Here is a 27,647-nt window from a genome sequence, read left to right as displayed (position 1 = left end):
ACTGATTCATCTTCTACATTCGTTATTTAGCTAGGATCTGAAAATGGAGGAAAGTTTTATTCTATTTAGTATTTATTGTAAACTACAGCAGTCACTTAAGTAAGATATTTTATTATAAAATGCTTCATAAAAAATGCATTACTGTTGAGGTTCTTAGATTAAACAATTCTGAGAGCCCTGTTTGTACTTATACACAGAAACTGGACACTTCTGATCCCATTACGAAAATGTACTTGACCCTTATTTTTCTTTTCTTACAAGGCCTGAATTTTAATGAGGCCTTAAAGTCCTCACTCATGCCAGTACACTGCATTTCCTGTTACCGGTTTTGTTCTCATGCAGCATTTTGTTAAAAACTTCAGCTGAATGTGAATATGAATATGAAAATGAGAGCACTGCAGAAGTCTGGTTTCATTTTTTGACACAACTGATAAAGAAATATTTTTAGTTTTGTTATGAAAAATTTATTCTTAATATATAATTATATCTTTACTATATAAATGCTTAATATATCAGAAGAAGATTAGTTGAAAAGTGCATCTCAAAGACCATCAGCAATAGCTGAAGCAAATTGAACGTGTAAATTAAAAATGTGTTGTTGCTAAGTGGAAAAACGAAAAAGTTGGGGCATGATTAGATCCTGCATCAGCGACTTGTATTTTGTTTTGCTTGGTGATACTCATGAGTAACTCCATCGTTGCGAATGGAGCTACGCTAGGTGTAAACCATAACCCTGAAAACTGATCTCCCAGAATTTCCTTTGCCTCTTCACCGGAGGTCTCTGTCCGGCGGGACACTGCATGTAGCTGTGCCCAGCACGGGATGCTGCGGGACTGGGACCGGAGCATTCACCACCTCCCTGTATGCCTCTGGAAAGCCTTCCTCTAGCAAAGGTCTCCCATTATTGCACTCTGTTTGTAACTTAAAAATTAGAATTAAGTCTTCTGCAAGAATGGTGCCATATCCTCTAAATTGCCTGACAAGCAGGCAAGGCGCAGGCAGCAAACTCGGAGCAAACGTGCCTTGTTTTCACAGTCTCTTCAAGGGAAAAGTCTCTTGTCCTTCACCGTGTTAATTACAGTTTAAATGGTCATCTGGACTGCACCTTGTAAAAATTGTAAAAGTATCCTTCTAATCTTAATTTGCGTTAGAAGATTGATTGTAAAACCTTAATTATAGTAAGGAATTTCCCAGAGAATAAAAAGCTATCTTAAAACAGAGGAGCTGTAGAAGAGGTGTATTTTGTAAAAATATATTCATAAAATTTTATAACACACGTACGTATGTATATACATACATATATGTACATATATTATATATATGTATGTATATATATAATTTAATTATCTTTTATATGTATTTCTGGGAAGTATTAAAAATGTTGGATGTTTAGTTCTCAAAATATATTTTATTCATTAGATTTTCAAATATTCTCTTTAGAATGCCAACTGCATTGCTGTTCTCAAATGAATAATTAAATTTATATTTTAAGTGGTGCTATTAATGAATATTTACAAAAAGAAACACTAATTTGGAGAAATGTATTAATAATTTACTGGAAGGGAAAAACACCTCTCTCTGCTGATTGACCCCTTAAAAATATATTTACCTTTTATTATTTCTTTACTGTAAATAGAAATTTAAATATGTTTAATGATTTATCAAAACAATGTGTTTGCAAAATAGCATTTACACCTTACATAACGTTTTGCATTTTTTGAGGCAGGAAGGTAAGTTTTGTTATCTTCATGACTTTACAAATTGGGGAGAATTTTGAATTTTGCATTTGCAAGGTAACCTTCCGGCGGACAGGTATTTTTTATCTTTTTATTGCTAGTGCTTCAAGCATCTTCTGCCTCATCAGAAACTTCATGTGGCTCTAGCTGAAGTAGTTTTAATGTTAACCCACGGTTGCCAGCACACACTTCCTAAATTAAAGCCCCAATAGAAACTGAATATTTATTTAGTACCAAGCTGCGGACAGCTGTGTGTGCCTGGGAGGACCAGAGGGAACTGTGATGAAGATGCAGCAGTCCCCCTCTAAGTTCAAAGGACCCTCCACAATTCATCACAGAAAGGAGAAATGGAGTCTGAGGTAGAAGGCTGGGAGGTTTGCGCAGGACCAGAGAGGGAAAATGACAGCAGTGATAGGATGAAAAATGAAGCACTCTCATCTCCCACGCTCTGGGCCTTTATGTCATTGATTTTTACCTAGATTTCCCTGCTAAAATCAATGGGGACTTCTTTTTAAATACTGAGGGCAAGATACAATCTATAGTCTTCATAACTTAGAGGTTTCAGAAAGGAAGCAGTTCACAAGCACTTGTTCTGCTGGATTCAGCCTAAAAATTAAGCAGTTTGTTGGCTAAATTATTATTATTTCTCATTGCCACCATTCCCAAAGATGACTTGTTATCTCTGTTGAAGGCTTCGTCAGCCTGAAAGATGAGTGCAGAAATAGAAGTCCTCTGGAGGAGCAACAGGCTCTGCAGTAGAACAGCAATGTCTAACACTGTCACAATCATTTTCTGGTGTGGTTTGCACTGGTTCAAAATATAGGAATAAAATGTCTGCATTTGAATAATTGTTTTTTGTCCAGTGTCATACAGCTGATTTATAGTATGTGTCACTACATTGAATGTTGGTTCATACAATAAAATCATGTTTGAAAATCTGCAGAAACAAATTTAAGGATTTATTAAAAGCTGAGTGTAGCAAAGTTAAGTTGATGTTAACTGCCATGATCACTTGCCTGACTCTTACCAGCAACTTCCAGGTATGTTTAGGAACATATTGCATGAGACAGTATGTGACTTTTGAGAAATGTCTACACACAAGCTTTCATAAACCTTTATTCTGTCTTTAGAATTTGGAATGATGGGAGATCATACAATTAAAAGTCAGCGACCTCGATCTGTTCATGAGAAAAGGGTCCCTCAGGAACAAGCTGATGCTGCTAAATTTATGGCACAAACTGGTAATACATCAGTTACATTTTTCTATTTACTGTTGTTAATTTTAGCAAAACCACTGCATGTTTCCATAATCTTTTGCTGCATATTTGTCAGTTTTCTAAGCTGATACTTTTTTTGAATCATTTATTTTTTTTTCACCAGTTAAAGTCCATAAATAAAGTAGCTGAGAATTAGGTAGATCATGCAAAAACATGCACTATGAATGTGGATACCAAATCATTTAGTGTAAACATGAATTTCTTTAGTAGTAAAAGCAGTCTCACACGTACAAGACACAGGACAGCTTACTGTGACACATTAACTTTTTTTGAAAGATGATGTTAAGAACATGCTTCAGAATTTCTTTATAAGTAGACTGAGGTCTAATCCCAGCTTTAGGCGTTTATCAAATTAATTAATTACAAGGGTGACTTTAATGTGCATACATTCAGCACTTACTATCTTTGGCCCAGCACAACGCTCTATTCTCTAGTTTCCAGATTCATAATTGCTAAATGAAATTGGCCATAAGTAGTTTTTAATTGGATGTGCAAATTATCTAACAGTTTTTCATCTAAACATGTATTCTAATTTTGTTTGAGCAACTTCATCTTCTGTAGATAAAGATACCAAAATGATATAACAAACCTAGAGCTGAATAATTAAAAAAAAAAAAAAAAGCCTGTTTACCAACAGTTACCACAGCTGCCTTTGAGGTCAATGACAAAATTTCAGTGGTGAGTTGAATTAAGCTCTCATACACCAAAACGACTGTCCATTTTGACATCAGTAATGATCTGTGTATCTGTTGGTAAAATCTAACTCTTTAACAGTTCCTTACACACTGCATTCCAGTAAGTTACTGCGTGGAAATACTTGTGTCCCATAATTATTGTATGGATTTGAAACAACTTGCTTTGTATTCCATAGTTACTAACATAGAAAATATGCCTGCATCAGTCATACATAATGCTTCCAGTTTATATTCACTTTAGTAAAAGAGCTATAATTGCTTCTAGTTATGTTGCATGTTGAATTCTGTAGTAGTAGGGTGCTTTACTTAACAGATTTGCAGAAATCAAATATTTGAAGTAATCTAAATACATGTAGAGCCAATCAGTGTAGATCTGTTTGGTAAAGAATTTAGAAGGGGAATACGTCTGTTTCCCTCCTATTAATCTACAGGACTACTTTTATGGCTAACTCCCAGTTGATGCTACTGTAAGGAAATGTAGTGGAAGAGGGGAGCCCAGAACCCTCTTGGTCTCCATGCAGATTTTGTTTAGGGAAGTAGAACTTATTACTTAACATACCTAGCTCAGACTTATAATGTTAGTTGCTTACTACATAGAATAACACTTTTGCTTTTATGCTGCTTCTTGAATTCATACAATTACTCCAAAAATAAGTAAGATGATCTGTTTTATTTCCTCATATAAATCCCTAAAACTTTCATATTATCAGGTGAAACTTGTATTTTATAATTTCTAGTCATGCATTGCAGTGCATCTATTATGGGTGTTAGAGAACTGCATTATAAATGCAGCACTTATGCCATCACCTTCTGATAGATTGTGTGTGTGGAGTGGGATATGAACGTTCAAAATTACACAAGCTTGGTTTTCAAGGTCCTGTTCTGAAAGCATGTGAGATGTATCAGCAGAGCATATAGATTTAAATGCCCAGCTTTGAGGAAATCTGTATTTTACATACTGTAGGTTAACACATTTTAAGTAATACTGCGCTCTTTTTGGACATACTTACTAATTTTCATCTCTTCTTCATTTTGATTTTCCTTTGTAGTGATCATTGCATATTTTCTTCACCTCTAATGCATTCATTTTCTTGTGATATAATTAATGTGATATCTTCTTAAACTGATTCATAAGGTTTTTTCTAACATATCTATCTCATAAATTTACCCATATACTAAGAATTCTAATAGCCTTTAAAGTAAATGGATACTGAATTATGAGGTTTCTTATATTTTAACCATGTTTAATATTTTCTTTTGTGCAATAATAAAACAGATGCAAGAGTGCAACAAAATGTTTATATGGTTTAAAAAGGTGGAGAGACAGGAATAGAGAATTGTCCTAAAAAGTATTTATGAAAAGCATGTAATAGTTAGAATAGTGGACTTAATCCACTGAATTTTGATGGGAATGGAAGATTTTTAAAAAGTGGTATTAAAATATGCATTTCCTGTTTGTTTGTGATATGAGGCAGTAAAAATTTTTATTTAAAAAAATATTGTCTGAATAATTTATTGTCCTATATTTGTCATTTTATGTGTTTGGACTGATCCTTCCCTTAGGTGTTATGGGATTTAGAGAGTATAATACAGGTAAGTGTTACACAGATCAATGAGGCCTTCCATACAGTAAGTTATGTTTCCTCTTACATGTCGAGCAGCAAGGGAGAACAAGGGCTTGGTAGCTTGCCAATAGTAATTTGAGATTGTAGGTGTAATACGATAGATATAAAAATTGAAGAGTTGTCAAGTAACTGAAAACTAAAAGGAAAATAAAACGTAGCCCTTTTGAAATTTTCATTTCAGAAAAGAAAAAAAATGGAAAAGATGTAAAGAAAATGATGGACGATGCATTTGCAGATTACATAGGGACTCTAGGTTTATACTAGAAGATAAAGTCTTTATTTGCTTAAATCAAAAATGGTTAAGTATGGTATGATATGTCTGCGAAGATGTTTTCCTCTTAAAATATTTTAAAATAAGTAATAATCCTACCGACAGCAGTAGAAAATACTCTGAAAAATTAAAAATTACCAAAAAATCATAATGGATTGTGCAAAAGGAAGTAAAGCAGCTAGTGAGATAAATTTGGTCTTTATTTTCTCTGATTTCACTCTTTTTGCATCATACATTATGTTAGTGCGGAGGATCTTGCTACAGCAAATGTTTAAGCCTTCTGTCCTATAGGTATGTTGAAATATATTGCTAGATTCTGCCTTTTGTGAATGGACAGTACATATATGCTCAGAACTTTTAATAACGAATATTCATTTCAAAATTCACTCAATACAATCACACTTCTTCATATCATGTTACTGCTATTTTTCATCATATTCCAAGGGTTAAGAGCAACTTTTTACCACTTTTAAAATTTCAGATATCTTAATTTTGTAATACTTAATTTCTGTATTTTATTGTCTATGCACTGTCACCATGTATGTGTTGGGTAATAGATAATTTATACTGAGTATATATGACTGTTTTACATAATGAGGAACATCTTGAGAAACATAGCTTTGACTTTTTCTGCTGTTTGACCTTTCATCTAAACCATTTTAACAACGCCAAAGTCAAACTTCAAATGTAGGAAAAGACAAAAAATATTAGCCCAGTAATGCAGGTATTTTTAACATGTACATAGGGCTTATAATACATATTTTATAATTGTTACTGTCTACCTAGATATTAGCTATATTTACCATATTATACTGTCTAACCTGAACCAATCCATGTAATGAACTAATTAAAATGCTAAACTCATTTCAGAAAAAAAGATTAAAATAATAATCAGTGATTAAATTTCTAATTTTTTTTACCTAAAAATAAAGAAAATGACTGCAAAACTCACTTCAATGAGTTTTTGTATTTAAAAAATCTCGTCATTTTGTTCTTGTCCATATAAGTTGTTAGAATTGTATATAATTTTATGAAAAGCAGAGAGCTTTGTGCTAATTATAAAGCATGCTGTCTTGTTACTGAATAAGAAGTACATTTAAAAAACAAAAAAAATAACATTAAATAGCCTTAGAATTGCTTCTTAGAAGACTAGCAGAGACAAGCATTTTGCAAAGGTTTCATGCTTGGCCTCTGGAAACAAAAAAAAAGAACTTGGACAGATGCTTGCTAGAAAAGCACAGTTCAAAGAAATAGTGTATCATTTACTACATTCTTGGAAGATAACACCAGAGCCTTCCTAGTTTGCAGACATTCCCTTGATTGCAACCAATATCAAAACTTTTGGAAGACTGGAGGTATATTGAGATAACTGAAATTTTAAGCAAGCACTTCAAGAGGCGAAGTTGTATCATGCCACTTACTTTAAAGCAGAAAATCCCATTTATTTCAAAAAGGACTTAGGTTTAAAAATCAAGGGTGTAATAGAGGCTTCATCATGCCATTTTATACTAACTTTTAATGGAAGAAGGTGAACATGAAGCCATAAGTATTTACTCAAATTTTTCAGTGAGGTATGTTCACATTATTTTTGCATTTGTTTTCTGAACACGAATGCCTTTTTGAAAGGAATTCCAAAATTGTGTGTATGGCTGTTCATGGAAACTAAATTTAAGCATTTTTCCCTGAGCATCCATCCAAGAAGACCTGTTTCATTATTTGCTTTCAAAAAGATAGAAATAACATAATGCACTATCTCTCAACAATTAAAAAAAAAATGCACTATTCAAATGTATGGTATTAATAAATCACATAGAGGTATGTATTATATGCAGGAATGAGGTCTTGCTCATCCAAGAGTTTAGCACACCTGTAGGTCAAAAGCAAGGAGCAGATCTGTGCAGTAAATGATCAAACCAATGTTCCCATCCCACCATTCAGATTAAAATTTTGTAAGCAAAGTGCTTCTCTTTTCTAGGGAACCTCTCTCAAATGCTAGATGGCTCTCCTCCGCTGAAGAAAAGATAAGAAATTATAGGGCTGGTTTGGGGTTTTTTCCTAATCAGAATTCCCTTACTGTTAGAGTTCCTTAAACTATTACCTAGCCTTCATTCTAGAGTCACAAGTATAAGTATCAAAGATAAATCCTTTGCTATGATATAAAAAGAGTTGTCTATGTTCTTTTAACATCCTGAGGGCAGTGTTGTTTCTAAAATGTTGAAGGGCAGTACTTCTCATAAAGTGGTAAATGATGCTAAGCGATCAAAGTGTTTCTCTCTGACAGACGTTATGTGACTGCAGCATTGTAGGTGTCTTTATTTTCTATTCATTGCATATTTTCACAGCTGCTTTACTCCATGAATTTTTGAATATTTATTTTGGTGTGGTACTTTTTTCTTTGATTTATAAGAGCAGACAATAACGAGCTTCAGCAAAAAAAAAAAGTCTCATTAATACTTATGTCTATATTCATGTTTGTTTGTTGTCTTGAATACAGGTGAATCTGGTGTTGAAGAGTGGGCCCAGTGGAGTACGTGTTCAGTTACTTGTGGTCAAGGGTCGCAGGTGCGAACCAGAACTTGTGTATCACCTTACGGGACACACTGCAGCGGCCCTTTAAGAGAATCAAGGGTTTGCAATAACACTGCCCTCTGTCCAGGTAGTGTTAGCAGCCAATAAATAAAATTGTGGATGTTTTTGAACTGTATAATGATAAGAATTTGAAACTATATCTTTTTTATTATTATTTTTAACATGAATTTCATAAGGGCATATCAATCAAAGCAGAGAAGTGTAATTCTATTCAGCTGTGAAATTTGGTCATGTAGATTGTTATTTTTACTTTCAGAACAGTCAAGATATGCAACAAAAGTCCCTTCTTCTGACAGTTTCAGATTTTTTAAAAATGTCTGTATTTTCTGATTTTCACTCAGAAAAGTGAAGGCGTAGTGTGATTACAAAATACAAACTAGGGGAGAAATCCAGATCATCAATACATTAAGAAGCAGAGACTGATTAACAGGGTGTGTTAAGTTAACATATATTATTCAACACTGCAATTGTTTCGCCATTTAGCATACTGTCTTCTAGGCAATGGGCCAGACAATGTTCTCTGCACAGTAATGCCTTCATGGACTTTCCTTTACATAGTTCTGGCAAGAAAGGGCAACAGCTACCCATCAAAGGAAGAAAGATCAGACAAAAAGTAACTCTTTTATATCTGACACAAGGTAAAGGTCATCAGTATCTTGCATTACAGTTTTCCTACTCCTTTTGTCTCAGAGATCCGGACATAGTTGGAGTTCAGCAGTAGTTATACACTAAGTAGAAGAGACAGGCATGTTTGAGTTAGTTGCTGAAAGGGCATATCTCATTTCTTTAGACACTACCTGTGGATCTGATTAATCTGGGATGGGAAGCAAAAGGGAAGGCATATGCCCTGCAACTACATTCATTTTCCTCTGCTGTGTCTGAAATGCAAAAAAATTATGTGCCACCCTTCAGATGCAGAAATTCCTGAGCAGTTTGTAACATCTGATCCCAAGAGGGTGATGAGCCGTCTTCAGGTTCTGAGGAAGCTCACTCCATTTTTGAAGTAAACTAGACTGTCATACGCAGAGAAACCCCTGGACTTTATCTCAATGAGTAGTAGTAATATGTAGAATCAGAGTCTCATGTTGTTACTGTGTGCTGAAAAATATCCAACAGCAAGTGCATACATGATCCTATCAGAGCTTGTGTATCAGCATTATAAGCATTTAGGGAATCTCTGTAATGAAAAGCAACTTAAAAGATTGTATCTAGATAAGCCACCATTGTAATAAGAACTGCTGTCAGCACCTAATGCTTTACTACTGTGCTCTAGGTAAGCAATTCACATGGGATTTTCTAATATTTCATGGTAGAAACCCCCAGGCAGGGTTGAATTCAATCACTTGAAGTGTTTCGTACAAAAATGGCAGCTATTTCTAAAAAGTTTAGGCTAGCTTACATTCTGCCAGAGGTAGGATACATTGCAAAAGAACTCTCAACTTGAAAGTATAAAAGAAAGAAGTTAAAAAAAAATATAAAAGAAAAGAACAAACCTTCCAAACAATCAAAAATAAAGATTCCTTTGAAACTGCATGAAGTATGAACATGAAAACACACAGTCCGGCACTCACAATAAGATGCAGTTCTGCCTGCTTTCTTGTTCATTTTGTATTACTAAGAAAAGGCAAGGCGTTTAAATCACTTAATTTTACAGAATTTTACAGAATTTTATCTTCATTCTCTCCAGTAAGGAATGAGAACTTTTTATATCAACCCAAAAAAAAATCCATGTAACGCAAAAGCCAAGGTAATTAATTTACTGTCAAAGTAAATCGGAATAAAGCTAATTCTTAAAAATCACATTGTCTAGCAAACTTCTTAACAATGCTCACATAGAAGAGATTGCTCTGTATTTCTCAGGTCACACAGGAGCTATTTCCTTACACATGAACTCCCACTTCAGGGTATGCTTTTTCCAGATATCCAATATGAGCAATGGCCACCAATTCTTACTGGCTAACAGTGATACTGGCTAACAGCGATATTTTCCTTTTCAGGTCACCACAGCTGATTCTGATAATCTTTATGTATCTTCAGTTACCTTTCCTAAATAATTAGTCTTCTGGGCTTAATCTTGCATGTTGTTTCACATAATTACAAGAACCTTATTAATTTATGTTGGCCTCTGTCTGGCTACAGGGTCACTACTATGTAGCAGTGTGCAAGATTAGCAATTTAGAAATGTGCTTTTCCTAGTCACAGCTCCATTAATTTTTCAAACACCATTTTAATTATTAGCCTAAATATCCTCTGTCCTCATTATATTATGTATCCTGACTCAGAGGGTTGCATAGTTCAGGATTATCCCTGGTCCATGCGTAACAAAATGCATAGTTTGTACACAAGTTTGGCAAAACAATCCAAGCATATGCATACATAGCTGGGATCTGGCCTGTGTACCCAGGCCTGTACCACTTATTCCATACAGCTTTTGGATTCTGTTAACACAGCAAGATTTTACATCTTAGAGCATAAACAAGATGCAATAAACATGCAGAGGTCACAGTACTCTGTCCTTGTAACCCCCAAATACAAAATCTACTGGGGCATATTCATTATGTATTTGCATCATTAGAAAACAGGGGGGTGTTTTGAGGGCTGGAATAATGTTGCCTAATCAAAAAGTTGTCCCTTCGAAATAAAAAAAGTATGCAGACTGGCCTACTGGACAATACATAAAGCATCCATCCACAAGCTTCAAGAGAACCTGCTAAACTTGAAAATACTAATGCAAGGTTTCCAAATTATTTTCATGTACTGCCTTCATATTCTCCCTATAGCGTCCAAGATCCTCATTGGGATGTTAGGGAATACACGTCTCCGCGATCTCACTGTCCTGGAAAATTTTGAGAATGGTATTCACCAGCTTCATCATTATGCAACAGTGAGATGACAGAGTCTTTTACATAAGTACATGAAAGCTATTTGGTCCATAATTGTCACTTGTTTTCATTTATTTATTTGTTTTTACACTGCTGAATATATATATGTATGCATGTATATATATATAAATATTGAAATTACACCTTAAATTTCAAAATAATACTCCTGATAATTAAAGTAAAGGTTTATTTATATTTATTCAGGACCAATAATATTTCAGGGACAGGAGTTCAGTCAGTGTCTTGAAATCAAGAGCCTCCTGGAAAAGTGCAGGATAGTAGGCAACAAAACCAGTGGTTCAGGTAGCCTCTGTCGTTACTGGTTCTTTTTTGAGCAAGGACACCTCAGGATCCAGCACTGCAGTGCCACTGATTCATTTCAGCTTAGTGGATAATTTCTAACACAGATAAAACTTCAAGGAGAAAGTGCATGGAATTTCCAAGCCTGTAGATCATCTCAATTAGTTTCAAGTTGTTCTTCCCCATTGCCTTCAACAGCTTTTACCACAACATTTAGCTGAAGCTCAGCATTTTCAAGCTCAAGTGTAAAGCAAAACATTTCAAATCATTTCAAACATTTGTATGATCAAAAGCTATATTTTGGCTGGTGTGATATGCTAAGACTGCTTTACTCATCTCCCTTTTTTTCTCAGGGCTCATGCCAGTGAAGTTTAGCTATATTGCTGAAACGTTGCACATTTTGATATATTCTGTGCCTGCACAGTACACTAGCAAAATCATTACAGAGAAATTAGCACTATCATTTTTCATTCCTGTAGCTTTGTTGTTAGTAAGCTATGCTCTGGAAGTTCAGGCCTTTTCTTCAGAGGAAGAAGCAAGAGTAAGGAAAACTTAAGTTTATAATTAGAAAGAGACAGGGCAGAAGTAGAGTAGATATATGACTTCAATGTGAAGGTTAGAGGGCAGGTGTCAGAAAGTTTGCTGAGTTTATGTATTGAGAATTTAAGAAAGATTTTTGAATGGACAATTTAAGCTATACTTAAGGAAACTATAGCATGTAAGTGAGTTTAAATCTCTGCGTACAAACCCTATAATTTCATTTTAAAAATTCCTTTAATGTAACATCTGCTTAGATGCAGTTATTCATCCATATTAAACTGATACCACTTACAATGAAACGTCAAAGGCCATAATAGCTTTCCGATATCTGTTCAATTTAAGGCAGAACAAATCAAAAGCATTTAAACCCTCATAAAAATCTCCCCAAATATGCTTGTAGGATGAAGGCCAGTATGGCCTCACGCCTCCTCCCACTTCACAACAGTTGCATATTGTGAACACTGTGGGTGTTCACTTCAACGTGATTAGGTTCACGGAGTGGTAGAGAGAAGGAAAAGATGGTCTGCAGTAATCCAAACTCATTGTGCTAGCAATGTTTTTGACAGATAAGTTGGCAATAATCTGAATATTTTTGTCCCAAATAATGAATCTTGCATCTGAAACTGTGTTATAGAAAACACTAACTCCTCTGTGGACCAGCTCTCCATCTGGTGTAATTTGGCATAGCTCATCTGGCTATAATTCATCAGATGTTATAGGGTATTTTGAATTTAGAAAATGGTATTAAAGAAAATGTAAATGAAATATAAGAAAATAAAATATTAAAAGGTAAGAAATTTTAGATTAAGATGTTCTTAAGATGTAATACTGGACAATTCTGTGATGCACTGAACAGATTAATTCTCCTTAATATTTGTTTGCTGACATTGGTTGTTTTCTTAGTGTTATGCCTTTCCTTGACTTTATTAGCTATCTACTAGTTTCAGATATACAAGTCTATACATAGAAGAAGGTAGTACTGCGAAATTTTTACTTAATGAGCTAGAATTTGTCACGGAAGATGATTTTGAACACAGCTTGCTTTAAACCACAAACGCATAGAGGCTGCTGTAAGTTTGAGTCCGCCTGAAGTGAAACATTTTGGTTTAGCTTCTGTTCAGATCCAAAACCAGAGAATTATTATTCTATGTTGCTACTAACATGCAGTCGCTTTTACCAGAAGAGATATACAACCTTTTGGCTTAAGACAGCATCTTTAAAGAGCCCCTCAGCACATGTTTTTGTCATTTTTAAATGAAGACAACTAATTTATAACATTTTGACAGAAACCAAAACTCCAAATTAAACAATAGACTTAAACTCATCTGTACCCTGAAAAACCTCAGCCTGTGTCTACAGTGTCAAGACCATTCTAAATTATTATTTTTTACAGAATAATCTTTTTCTAATTTGGATTATTTTTTATTTGCTATGTTTTGTACTTTTTGAGGTTCTTGTTGCATCTGGGCATCTTAATCAACCATTGTGGTATCAGAAGATGAAATTATATCATTGTTATTAATGACTGCTGTTTGGAATCTGATCTGACAAATTCGTTTCTCATATGATGAAAAATTTGGAGTCTTAGAGATACATCTGGATTCAGAATCTAATATTTTGCCAATGAGAAAAAAATCTTCAGATCATATGGATGGACCAGAGTAGCTGTCTAAGTATAGTACCTGTTGAGAAAAGATGAAATTTAAGGGATTATATGCAGATATAGTCATCAAATTACTAGTTTTAGAAGAGTTAGGTTTTCTGGTTTTGACCAAAATGTCACAGTTAATCAAAGTTTCTAAAATAACTAGACTAAAATCTGTCACTTAAACATTAATTTGGAACATTCCTGAGGGTTGGTTTTTTTGTTAATATAATGCAAATTGATGTGATATTTAGAATAAGTTAATTGTAATAAAGCTAGCTGTGTAGGATGTGGAATAATTATTGTGCTTTTTGACCACTTGTAAGTGACCAACTAAATTCCTTTCATCAATTGAGCTGTTATCTCTTGGGTTAAAATCTTCCCCAAATAACGCTTGACGTTTTCTGTCAGGTACGATTTCTCAGAAGTTAGCTAACAACACAGCTAACTTTACCTCAACATAGCATCTGAAATGACAATTTTCCTTACTTTTAATGAAATGCACTAGAACTTACCTACATGCAGAATTCCCCTTGATCTTACTGATGATGTTGGGCTCATATGCCAGGAAGCTGAACCTCCTTCCGCACCCTTGGCAACTGAATTTTACCTCAGGAAATCTTGTTCTGATCCCTACAAAAAAAACGGGTTTATTTGTAGAAACTGGGCAGGTGACACATGCCTTCAAGGCAAAGGAAACCTACACATGAGAAGTTCTTTCACAGTGATGAAAAAAAGTGAGGACAAACCAGAAAATCTATTTCTTCTGTAAAGTTGTGAACCGTTACCAAATTATACACTGAGATGTTGTACACTGTTTCACCCTCCAGACACCCTTCAAAGAGTCAAGTTGCAAAAACAGAGTTATATGATACCTGATGTGATGCTAAGTCTGCGTATTAAGTCTCTGGATTTTTTCTTAGATGCCTAGAATTACTACAGGTCTCATTACTACATTTGTCTTCTCACACAGCCTAATTTAAACCTGTGCAACTTCTTTTATTTACGCAGAAGAAAAATAACTAAAACTTGTTTGCAGTATTTTTCAATTTATAAAGAGCTGTTTTGACAATGCATGTATGGAATCATCTTACCAGTACGTACTTAACTATATTAGAGAACTTTCTGAAAATTTAATTCAAATTGTTTCTGAAAAAGGAATGCATACGGTATATAAACTCATATGGTTATTGTATATTAGTTTTTCCTACAGTGGAAAAAAAATTAAGGCAGCGAAAGATGCATCTTCCATGATTCTTTATATTAATTTTATGAAATACTTTTATATAAAAATATTGGTGTTTGTAATTTATTGTGTGCTCTGAAGGTGTTTGAATTTTGTTGAGTGAACATTTTTTAAGGCAGAGTGATGCATGTATTACTGTGTATGTTAAATCAATGACTATGTAAGGAAATAGTGAAAATCTCTTTTGTTTATGTGGTCTTCGAATTTTTGAGGGAGGTAATCAAGCACACGTGCTGCCCTGTTTCCACTGGCATTTAAGCAAGGGAAACAATTGTAAGATAACAGCCCCACTTTATGATGGTGACACAGTAAGAAATTATTGTGTTTATTCCTGCATTTTCAAAAGGAACCTTAATTTTGATTGCTTCAAGTTTTTAGAGTTGCCTTGAGACATAATGTATATGCCTGATTTTCACAAAGACTAGTCTCCTGAAAATCAGGGCTATTAAAGATATCTCAAGTCAGGCAACAAAATTATCATAACTAATTTTTGAAAAGCGAAGACATCTTTTTTAAAAGGATGAAAGAAAAGGTTGTTGTGAGATTAGTTTAAAGGTTAGAGAAAACCGTTTGAATTTAAATATATTGTAGAGAAAATTAAAATTGAAAATAACTAAATTTTATAAAGGATTTATTTGCCAATGCTAAAAATTACCTATGTACTGATTTTCTTGAAGATGGCAAAATAATTCCCATTTCAAATATTGATATTGTTTATTTTGAAATCCTTCTGTTACTTGTGTGTCTGTTTCTGGTTAAAATCTGTTTGGTTTGTTGCAGTACATGGCGTTTGGGAGGAATGGTCACCTTGGAGTTTGTGTTCATTCACATGTGGTCGAGGCCAAAGAACTAGGACAAGGTCATGTATACCTCCCCAGTATGGGGGAAGATCATGTGATGGACCTGAAACACAACATAAACCTTGCAATATTGCACTCTGCCCTGGTGAGCTCATATAGCAACTCTCTGCTTTGTTACGGTGTCTTCGATGTGGGTTGTTTGTGATTTCTTTTATTGCCCTTTGCACAGAAAAAACAAAAAAGTTATACAAAGTGAGCAGGCCAGGTAATCTTGATAATTCTGACTGTAGTGATTACCAGATATAATCAGGATGGTAATTTGGTTCAAGATACTGCACAAGCAGACAATTCTTAACTTCTTCAAGATACCCTCTCTGTAGGGAACAGTATGTTGTGTAGGAAATCTTGATTCAGGATGGGTCTTGGAGAACCAGAAGGCAAGCACCTTTATAAGTGTGGCATAAAGGGAGACATTCAGAGGTCACACAGTTTGTGTCCTCCGTATCTGTTTGAATTATGTTTGCTTGGAAGGTCATTGTAATTATTTATTCATCACACAAGAAACATATTTGGGAAACCATAAAATTTTAATTGCTATTAATTTATTCAAAATGCATATTATTTACATGTGTGCAGAAAGAAAGGCTGACGCAAGCTAGGGTATTGTTTGAATCCCAGTTAAGCCCTTATGGTAAGAATTTTAAGTGCCTCATTTCTGGAAGTTAGTTGCTAAACCACTTTCAAAAAACTACCCCTAACCAAGTAAATGATGTGTGGGCTTCATGTTAAACCTTCCATTCACTGAAACTGAAACTAAGTCAAAAAAATCATCTATTCTTTTAAAATTTTTTGTCCATAGGTGATGATTAATTTTGACAAAAATCTTAAATATGTGGGCATATATATGTAAGTATACACATGTGTATGTATATGTATATAATACCTAAGTATTGCAATGAGTTCAATAACCATAAAGATTATATATATTATTATTGAACTCATTGTAATACTTATGTATTAAAAAGGTCTCAGGTAGCTGTAATGTGAGAAATTTCTTTCATGAATTCTGTCTGACAGTGTGAAGGTTGCTCTTGAAGTGGGCTGGTTTAATATCCACAGTGCACAACACTGCTGCAAATAGATTCTCCGTGAACAGATCTCCTCCTGTAAAGGGGTTGATGGACATTTCATTGGTAAATCGTTGGTTGATGATGGGAAAACAGAGATGAAGGAAAAAAGTGGAATTTAGTGCTTCACAGACTTAAAAGTAAATCTCTTAGGTTTTTATAAAACTTGAGCTTTTCTTCTGGTCAGCAAAGCATACTCCAACTTCAGGACAAAATTTGTGGAAAAGTTTTAGTGTTGAATGCAGCTGCAACAATTTTGAATTAATCCAATTTTTGGCCAAGTTGGCAGCTGTGCAATTTTACATGTGCCTACACAAAAGTAATTAACATGATATATGAGCATGAAGTAGAGTTGACAACAAGACAAATGCCAAATAAAAATAGCAGTGAAGAAATTAATGCATTCAGTTCACTTCAGTATTGCAAAGGAACACAAAAGATATTACACCTAATCTGTCAAAATAAGCAGTTATTTGAGAATTCTGGATTTTGAACCATCATTTGTACCTAAATGACTTTCACCAGAGGAAGTTATGTACTGGTTACATTTAAAATTAAGAGTTTAAATCTTTGCTGAATGTTAAGATTTGCTGCGATTTGAATGTTCAATTTTATAAGGGAATCTTCACGTTGAATTCTTTAGTCTTTTAACGGTATTTCTGAAATAGAAAACTCATACGCTATTTGCTCTGAAAGATAAAGAAGGGAGATGTATGAAATATATATGAGAAGCCACGGAATGAGTTTTCTCCAAAGACGCTATAATAATTGATTCGATCTTTCCTACCCTAAATAATACTATATAGCAATGAATAAAACTGAAGAGGGTGCATTGAAATGTAATTTCCATAATGTTTTCCTCTTCACATAAAGCTTTTATGATTAATGAATGCAACTAGCTTCCATGTTTGGAAAGATTTCTATTTTCTGCTGAATAAATTATCAGGGCGCAGCTTCATAGCTCAAGAGGAATATGTATTGAGAAGTGGTTCACAATCAGGCATTACATAGAATATTTGACAGAGAACTTTAGGAAGAAGCCTCAAAAACTCTCTTCCTTTAATTCACTGGTTGCTGACATGCTGGGCATTAGAGATACAGGTAGTATCTTTGAACTGTTAGACATGTTCTGTGGTTACTGTTAGACAACAGTAAAATAGTTCACCTCCATATTTCACTGAACAGTGGTGCACCCATACAGACACAGTATGTTAAATCACTAAAAGGTTCTGCTTCCTGTTGTAATTATTAACACCATCAACTTAGGAAGCTGCTATTCCAACCCTCTTTTAGAAGAATCCTGAAATCAGGGATTGGCAAGTGCGCCAAGTGAAGCCACTCATTTTCAGTGTTGGTGCTTTTATGGCAATAGTAGTTATAAAACCGGGTTTTCAAGGACGAGTAGTAATCAAAACTGTATTACAACCTACATTTTGAGTTTATATTGGGTAACTGCAGGTGCAATGAGGAACTGATGATTGCTACAGTCTATGAACACAGGATTCTGAATTAGTACAATCAGTAATAGAACATTTCATAATGCTATTAATTTTCAAAAATACTGTCTAGTCCTGTTATCTATTGTAGAACATATAATTTCTCATTTGTATGAGAACTTAATTGTTTTATATTTTTAAATATTATTTTTTTTTATATTTTCATTTGCCTCAAGAAGCTTTCTGAGATATAAAATTAAAAATAACAGTTCTAAACCTTTACTCAATGGAATTTTAATCTAAACTCAAATGTATGGGCTAATACAAAATACTAAATACAGAACTGGTCATCATATCTATATTGTTTAGAAATTCAACCTGACAAATTCAGAAAGAAGATTATGCAATATGCAAATACAGAAGCAGACTGAGGAGGATGGCAGGCTGCTTCTGTCCTCCTACATTTTATCTCAAAGGAATGTTGAAGAACTGGGATCATTTACCTTTACAAGGAGGATGAATGATAAAAGTACATTCACCAGTATAAGTACAGAAAACAGAGACTGTATGTGAGGCAAAATGGTAACTCCTGTTTTCCTTTTCCTGTTCAACTAAAGAGACCTAATTTCACAGTCAGGACAAATAATCTTATAAACTGAGCCATCTGAGTGGTCACCACAGCTGTAATAAAACACTTTGGAAGGCTCAGCGTTTACGTGGTACAAGATTGGCCCCCATTTTTGCCTAAAAAGACAAGACCAGTCTTTTTAATAGGGCCTTGCTTTTAATAAGGCCTTTCAAACCGTATGGTATGCGAGCAAAACCATATTTTATTTTCTGTTTTATCAGTGTGTAATCAGAGGAGATGAAACGCTCTTTTTACTTGAAGAAGAAGGAAAACAGTTTTAAATTATTTTAAAGTAGCTCATAGTGGCGGTTTCTGTGTTTGATTGCTATAAGAAGTAAAGCCTCTCTGGACTAGGCCCAGTCCAAGGGGCTGCATTGAGGCCCAAGTTGAAACCTCCTTTACCTAGAAGGACATGGCTTAGGTGTTAACTCTGCTGTGTCCATCTCTTTTGTGCCTGCCGCGGCAGTGGACGGACAGTGGCAGGAGTGGAGCTCGTGGAGCCAGTGCTCGGTGACCTGCTCCAACGGCACCCAGCAGCGGAGCCGGCAGTGCACGGCGGCGGCCCACGGCGGCTCCGAGTGCAGAGGGCCCTGGGCCGAGAGCCGGGAGTGCTATAACCCCGACTGCACCGGTGAGTACCAACGGGCGCGGGGAGCTGCAGCTCCACCTCTCCTGCTCAGGAGAGATGCGGGAGACCACCCTGCCCGTAGCTCGGAGCTGGGACCTGAGGGAACGCCGGCAGGCTCCCGGGGGCCAAGGGGCAGAGCAGCCACCTCCAAGAGGGAGGCCTGGGGCCTTGCTCTTTTTTGTGTGATGGGACACCTGGAGATAAAAAGCTAAAGCATGCATCTGGAAAGACTGCATATCAGCTGCATATCAGCTTTTCGGTTTTATCACTGTTTAAAGGACATTCAACAGTTTTGGAAAGATATGTTTGAGGCCTAAAAAACTTGATAAAGTGTCTCACAAACCTAGAAAGTGTGTGAACTGATTCCCTTTTACGCTGAGACTACTTCATGATCCTCTGGCAGTATAAAAGCAGCCTTCCAGGTTGGGTAAATTACATTTATACTGACTTTTAAGCCTCATTTGCACTGTCAGAGCATGTAAAAATCAAGCTCCTAAAATATCACATGCAAAAATGTTTTTATTTAGTTTTTTAAAGGGTAGTTATGCACGTTGTAAATGGGTATCATTACCATACAACAGCACTATACAACTATATAAAAAAAAATACAAAAGGGACAATGTCTGTTTTACAGTCTAAGTTAATGTGCACCAATTCTTTTTATTTTATCTCAAGATGCAAGTCATTTAGACAACAATCCCACATTTAGGAGCCAAGTAAAGACTTCCCCATCTTCCATGCAGCCACATCTACCACTTCTGTCACTGTTAATTATACCTGGGGAGCTTTTTCTTCTCTTACCCAAGTAAAGAATAACCTATATATTCTTCTTTATGACTCTCATTATGTCATCACTGTAACTATATTTTTCCAAACAGCAAATGGCCAGTGGAACCAGTGGGGCCATTGGAGTGGCTGTTCCAAATCCTGCGATGGTGGCTGGGAGAGAAGGATAAGGGTCTGTCAAGGTGCTGCCGTGACTGGACAACAGTGTGAAGGAACTGGAGAGGAAGTTAGACGGTGCAGTGAGCAGAGGTGTCCCGGTGAGATGCAAATATAATCACTGTTATTATCTACTCTACAGTATGGCTTACTTTAATGGTCATCTTTAGGAGAGACAAAATCGATGTCCATAGAGCAATAGCCATAAATAGCCATATCTGACCTTGCTTTAGACAAGTCACTACTGTTTTTCTCAGTAGACTTGTGTTTATGTAGCTAGGTGTAAACTAGCCTTGTTGGATATAGGAGCAATGCATCATGTTTTAAATAAATCAAAATACAACAGTATAGAATGTTATCAGAAAATTAATTGCCTAGATATGCCTATATTATTTGGAGCTGTGATTATTTGCTACAGAAACTCTCTCTGAATGCACTGTGTCTCACAATATCAGGGCTGGTTTTGTAAATCACGGAATTCCTTTTATCCAGTGTACAAGAGACATTTTTGTAATACATTTGGGGTAAATTTCAGTGCAGTAAAGATAAAAGGAAAAAGTGAACCTTACTGTACTGTATAGAATGAATGAATAAATGAGCAACATTTTATAAAAAGGGAAGTAATTTAAAATCAAAAAGGCATGTCTTTCCTGTTTTAATAGAATGATTAAATATATTTCTTTGCAGCACTTTTTACTTTACCCTCCCAAAAAATTTAAGTCTTTCCCACTGAAAGCTGATAAAAGTGTACTTTTGAGCTTCTTCAAAAGTGATGAATAAAAAAGAGCAGCTGGTGAATCTGATCATATTTATCTGTAAAGACACATTGTCCTAAAGTAAAAGAATGCATTCTTGGATAGGTGTAAGATAATAAAATAAGGTGTAAGTAATGTAGGATGTCCTAGGCATTCACTTGGGAAATTATGTGTTCTGAGCTGCAAGCCAGGAAGCAGCAAAAATCAATCTAGCAATCTCTCTGACTTCTGGACATTTCGATGGCTATGTTCTCTGCTAGTCAGAGAAAGAACTTAAATGGCAGGCATGCTTTGGTTCAGGAAATGGGAAATATATCAGATGTGAATTTTATGTTATCACGCCCACATTTTCATAGGCAGCATGTTTATCCCTTGACAGCCATCAAAAAACAGCTTTCAAGGTATTTGCAGTACAGTAGAACAATTAGTCTCATTGCATCTGAAGAACAACAAAAGGACTATTTGTAGTTATAAAATTATAATACTATACTGGGGAAGTTAAGTAAATTTAACTTCTTAAATGATCTCTTTAATTTTAATAAAACATTCATTATCTAAAAAGCAGTATAAAACAGTATTTGTATTGGATTCCTAAACAAATTATAATTTCCATAGTTAATGCACGCTTCATCTATAAATGCACAGCACTAAGAGAAGGTTAATGTGAATCTTCTCAATAAGCAGACATTCAGATCAACCAGAGTCTGCTTATAAAACTATTCTTGAAATAATTTGCATTTATATATTTAAAAGTAAAACCATGCTGCTGCAGTCCAATTTTCAAAGGTTGCCACCTGCTGTTAATAAAATATTTTACAGATGTATTTACAAGTCAAATGCACACAGAGCTTTATTTTCCATTCAGTAAGTTTATTTATTTACTTGATTAATTCCAAATTAGAATCAGTATGCTTATAGAAACCATAACATAAAGCTCCTTTTAAGAAGCTATACTTGTGCAGAAGATTATACATGAATAACAGATTTAAGTTATCTGTTTCTAGACTGACATTTACTAAAATATCTCAGATTTAAATGTAGACAGTGGATAATTTACCAAAATTTTATACTGTGGTATATGGATTTACAATTTATAAACACCAAGCAAAATTGAAAAGTACTATACAGAGATATCATTCAAAGTATAAGCAAATTTCATGATTTGCATGCTTTTCTTCCATAGCCCTAAAATAGTTCAGAAAAGCTATTTTTGCTTTCTTTTTCTGTTTAAGTCATTGAGAAACATTAGAGACTAAAATGTTATTTTTTTTCTTATATGAGCATTGCTTTGCCATTAGTGCAAGACCTGATCTTCAGCTCTGTAGATCTGCATAACATATTTGTAAAGTGGATGAATCTGCACCTATTTGTATGACCCAGACTTCTGTAGACTTACAGAAAGTGGAAACAAAAGGAGAATGAAGCGTGTTTCTATCACTCTCGTTGCTGTTAAAAAGATACTTTGCAAACAGAACTGTTCACTTGTCTGACTGAAAATCTTGACTGGACTTCGTAGTTTGAGTTCTGCATTATGTAAATATTATACAAGATTTTCTTCGTAGTCGATCGGTGATTCTCTTCAAATTGTTCAGGCAGGGACTGAATGATGTCAGATACTCCTGGAAGCTGAATATAAGCAGCACTTTAAAAGGCAGGCTCATAATTATTATCTGAAAGTTGGTTTATCAAAAAGATTAGTTTCTGGACAAATTTTGCATATCTTTCTTTGTTATTTATTTCTATTCACAATTAGAAATTTTAAAACTGCGGTTGTTTCCTTCCATTGTGTAATATTCTTGGAACGAAAAAGAAAGATCTGAAGAGACTTCGCCTTCAGTCATTGCTCCTTTGTTGTATTCCAAATGCCTAAAGTTAGATTTCACTCCTAGTAGGTCAGCAGTGTTAGGGATTTAATACTCTGCATTCAAAGCATCCTTTTGTGAAGGATAACTTCAGAAAATTGGAAAAAAATCAGAGAAAGTAAAAAACCTTCTAGATTTGCTAAGCAGTTAGTCACGCGGGAATCATTGCAGAAAACTTATACAGGATGAATGAACAATAGGTCTGTCCCATAGGAATAAAGGAGACAGCTAGGTAACAAAAGAAATTGCAGCCCTTGTCTGATAAGGAGTTTCATGGCAAGCTGATCAGAAACTTTGAGAGAAATGTGTAACAGAAATAAGGTAAGTCCCATCAAATGTGTCAGTAAGAACTAAGAGATGTGGGAACTGAGAACAAAGTAGAGTATTATTCAGGAGAGAAGTCTTCTGTAAATTTATTTTTATAAAAGTAGGACCATGTTCTTATGACAGTTTTAAGAACTTAGGTTCCAATAATATAATATTGGTTTCCAGAAATACTTAATTCTGTAATAATTAATTCTATAATAATTCATACAGTAGAATCATAGAATGGTTAGAGTTGGAAGGAACCTTAAAGATCATCTAGTTCCAACCCCCCTGCCTTGTGCAGGGACACCTCCCACTAGACTAGGTTACCCAAAGTTCCATCCAGCCTGGCCTTGAACACTTCTAGGGATGGGACATCCACAGCTTCTCTGGGCAACCTGTTCCAGTGTCTCACCACCCTCCCAGTAAAGAATTTCTTCCCAATATCTAATCTAAATCTACCCTCTTTCAGTTTAAAACCATTACCCCTTGTCCTATTGATACACTCCCTGAAAAGAGTCCCTTCCCATCTTTCCTGTAGTCCCCCTTTAGGTACTGGAAGGCTGCTATAAGGTCTTCCTGGAGCTTTCTTTTCTTCAGGCTGAACAACTGGGAGAAACTCTGAGACAACTCTCTCAGCTGGTCTTCGTAGGAGAGGTGCTCCAGGCCCCTGATCATCTTTGTGGCCCTCCTCTGGACTTTTTCCAACAGGTCCATATCTTTCTTATGTTGGGGGCTCCAGAGCTGAACACAGAGCTGAACAGAGCTGAGGGGGTAAATCACCTCCCTTGACCTGCTGGCCATGCTTCTTTTGATGCAGCCCAGGGTGTGGTTGGCTTTCTGGGCTGCAAACACACATTGGCTGGCTCACGTAGAGCTTCTCATCAACTAACCCCCGCAACTCTTTCTTGTGGGGCTGCACTCAATCCATTCTCTGCCCAGCCTGTATCTGTGTTTGGGATTGCCCCAAACCACATGCAGAACCTTGCACTTGGACTTGTTGAACTTCATGAGGTTTGCACTTGTCAAGGTCCCTCTGGATGGCATCCCTTCCCTCCAGTGCATCGATCACACCACACAGCTTGTTGTCATTGGCAAACTTGCTGAAGGTGCACTCAGTCCCACCGTCCTTGTCACTGGCAAAGATAAACAGAACCAGTCCCAGTACTGACCCCTAAGGAATGCCACTCATCACTGGTCTCCACTTAGACATCAAGCCGTTGACCACAACTCTTTGAGTGCGACCATCCATCCATCCATCCAGTTCCTTATCCACTGAGTGGTCCATCCATCAAATCCACATCTCTCCGATTTAGAGACAAGGATGTCATGCAGGACAGTGTCAAATGCTTTGCACAAGTCCAGGTAGATGATGTCTTATCCACCAACGCCTTTGTAGAAAGCCACCAAATTTGTGAGGCATTATTTGCCTGGCACTATTTGCCCTTAGTGAAACCATGTTGGCTGTCACCAGAAATTTTATATATGTTCCAGTGCTTTACCCAGATTTTAGACACAACAGATCCTCAATATTTTTCTCATAAACTTCTTGTCACTGGTAGAAAACATAATATAGGAATTGTATTGACCAAAATATTACTGAAAACAATGACAGACCACCCTGTTTGTTAACAAAAAGATAACAGAGACCAACTGCTGCCAAAGACTAGCTAATGATTTCCTACTGAAGGTAGAAGTTTTCTTCAGAGGCAATACTAGCTACATAAGATAGAATATGAGAAGGGTGAAGATTCAAATAATTGTCAACAACTAAATAATAAAATTAAACTTGTGGGTTTTGTTTTCTCTCTGATTACAATACTATTCTACAAGATGTTCAAAAGCTTTTTTCTACTGCCTTTGTTTAAGATAATTTTGCCTGTGGCATTGAATTAGGATTCAAGAGAGGAACTGTAGTTCTAGCTCCATTTGTGAGGTACTGTGTGCCATTGGCTAACTTGCTTCACCCTTTCATTACCCGTTTCCATATTTGTTAGCTGCCCTGGTAGATCATAAACTCTGCGAGGCTGTGCATGTCTCTTGCTTTGGCTGTGTGTTGCACACAGCTTCCTCAGATCTTAGGTGGCTTGACTGCCTCTTGGAGATGCATGTCCTCTCTCCAGTAACGTCAGAGGGAGACTGTGCTTCTAGACCACTGACTTTGTTGAGTGTTTGTGCTTAGGTAGGATGAATTCAGGCCTGTCATTACGGGGGTATAACATGGTAAATTTGAGCACATGCTCTGTGTGGGAAGCTCTTGCTGAATCACATCGTCAGTGAAAGAGATATATGCTTTTTATTTGCCAATTTTAGCAAATCTACCTCAGTATTTGCCGTTTGCTTCTAAATTTTAGCAATTCTCTATGATTCTGTAGAGCTAACTCACATATATCTGTGGGTATGTTGTGAATTAATTGTGCCATAGTTACAGAAATACTTGAACTGGTCCTGAGCAGAGCCAGCAGGTCCAGTGAGGCTTTTTAATTCTGACATAATACCACTCCAGCGTGACTGCAATGTCTCCATGGGCAACATGGTTTGGAGCCTCACAGATGCTTTAATGTGGGTGGATGCCTGATTAGTAAGCTCTGCCAGATATATTTTGGCTTTGGGAAGAACTGGTTTGTTTTTTTATGCACAGCATTCCTTGATCCAAGGTACTGGTACAGTGCGTTGAAAGGCACATAAGTGCACTGCACCGAGTCATCAAGGGACCAGGAAAACTTGTTTGCCTGGGCTAAGTGATACCTCTCACAAACTCTGATTTGCTCCCACACCTCTTTCCTGATAACTCTGAGTCTTGGGCCTTTTACTTTGAACACAACATGTGGCTGCACAGAGTATCTCCGTCAGTAGGCTAAAGTTAAAATGTAATTTTGAATTTTGAAAAGTGTGATTCAAAAGCACAGAAGTAGTACTGTTACAAATAGATGGGAGATCTCTGATATTACCTATGACTTACTAACATAAAAGAGAAAATATGGTGCATATAAGTATGCATATATATGCGTGTATATCTTTATTTTCAGAAAAAAACCACACATTTAACATTCAGTATTTGGAGGGAAATAACAGTTTTAGTTCTGAGAATCAGCACCTAAAATGTTGATTAGTGTTTGAAATGGCCACAGCTGCATGACAAATACACTTCTCAAAGAGCTCTAAGCTTTAGCAAATTTATGTAATTTATTATATTACCTCTGTATTTTGTTAATTTATGCTCCCAAAATCAGAACATTTCTTTTGTTTATGAGGTCATAATAGGATGGTAATCACATTTGCTTATGTCCCCAGATGGCTTATGTTTATCAAAATCTGTCTTTTCCCATTGTAACACTGTCCTGATGCATTCACTTTTTGGGCATGTCTGAAGCAGTGTTAATATTCTAGATTATGAATATAACTAACCTTTTTTGGGTTTTGCCATTAGTGGATCTCTTGTTTTTTTAGCAGCACCAACTGTCTTGATTTGTGATTCAGGAATGCTGATGGCAAGGCAAATTTAGCAAGCAATTTTTCTGCCCGACCATGATTCATATTAGCATTACTGTGCCACCTGCAAGGTATTCTTTGTCCCCCATAAAGAGAGGGTACAGCTTTGTGCAAAAGTCTGCTCAGTTCCTTTGCTCACCGCAGACTTCCATCAGCAGAAGTACAAAAGAGGACAGTTTTATAGGTTAGGCAATGGGACAGGCAAAAATCTGTAGTCTGTTCCTGCCTCTACTAGAGATTTCCTGTGCAACCACGGGTGAATCATTGAATTGCTTTCTGCCTTGTCACCCCATCTGCTGTGGTGACAGAATTTCCTTTCTCTTTTCATTTTTCTTGTTTGTAACCGCTTTTCTGTAATATAGCAGGGTTACAATTTTCATGAAATGCATATAACTTTTAAACAACTCATAGCTTTTCTCTGCTGAATTTGGATTTTTTATTTCAGTAACTAGCATTTGTCAAAGCTTTAAGTTTTAAGATGACTTCAGACAGATGTTTGTTTTGTTAATCTAATTTACTCAAAAATCATAAACTGGAAATCTACAATAAAAAATACAAAGAATGAAAGGAATCTGTAAGTCTTGACCATGTGAAAATAAAACACAAAGCATTTGCAGAAGCTTCTTTTTCCCCATGCAGTTGTTTCCACAGAATTGTGAAAATATTTTTTCCCTTTAAATGGTATTGCAATAATCACTAAAAAGGCCATTTTGTTTTATAGCCACTCAGTCCCACATTATTGACTATACTTGCTTAATTCCCAACTTGTACTGAAACACATTTCAAAGAAATAACCTGCTTTTGGGTTTTCAGAATATACAGCTCTCATTTGATACCTTTAGCACATTTAATGTTTCAACTGTGG

General features: G+C 35.8%; 1 protein-coding gene across 7 annotated transcripts in view; it reads left to right on the top strand.

Moving 5' to 3' along the window:
* ADGRB3 (adhesion G protein-coupled receptor B3) overlaps nucleotides 1-27,647 on the top strand; it is a 466,080-nt gene that overhangs the window by 181,127 nt on the left and 257,306 nt on the right. For 6 of the 7 annotated variants that reach the window (XM_054196748.1, XM_054196745.1, XM_054196746.1 and 3 more), the window contains 5 exons: nucleotides 2,867-2,977; nucleotides 8,099-8,260; nucleotides 15,587-15,751; nucleotides 19,264-19,428; nucleotides 20,304-20,468. In XM_054196748.1, coding sequence (XP_054052723.1) covers nucleotides 2,867-2,977; nucleotides 8,099-8,260; nucleotides 15,587-15,751; nucleotides 19,264-19,428; nucleotides 20,304-20,468 — 768 coding nt within the window. The remainder of the gene's footprint in view (nucleotides 1-2,866; nucleotides 2,978-8,098; nucleotides 8,261-15,586; nucleotides 15,752-19,263; nucleotides 19,429-20,303; nucleotides 20,469-27,647) is intronic. The other variant, XM_054196749.1, reaches the window with a different exon arrangement.

This window comes from Rissa tridactyla, chromosome 3 (assembly GCF_028500815.1).
Source record: "Rissa tridactyla isolate bRisTri1 chromosome 3, bRisTri1.patW.cur.20221130, whole genome shotgun sequence".
Classification (NCBI taxonomy): Eukaryota; Metazoa; Chordata; class Aves; order Charadriiformes; family Laridae; genus Rissa; species Rissa tridactyla.
This window is presented reverse-complemented; position numbering and strand designations above follow the sequence as displayed.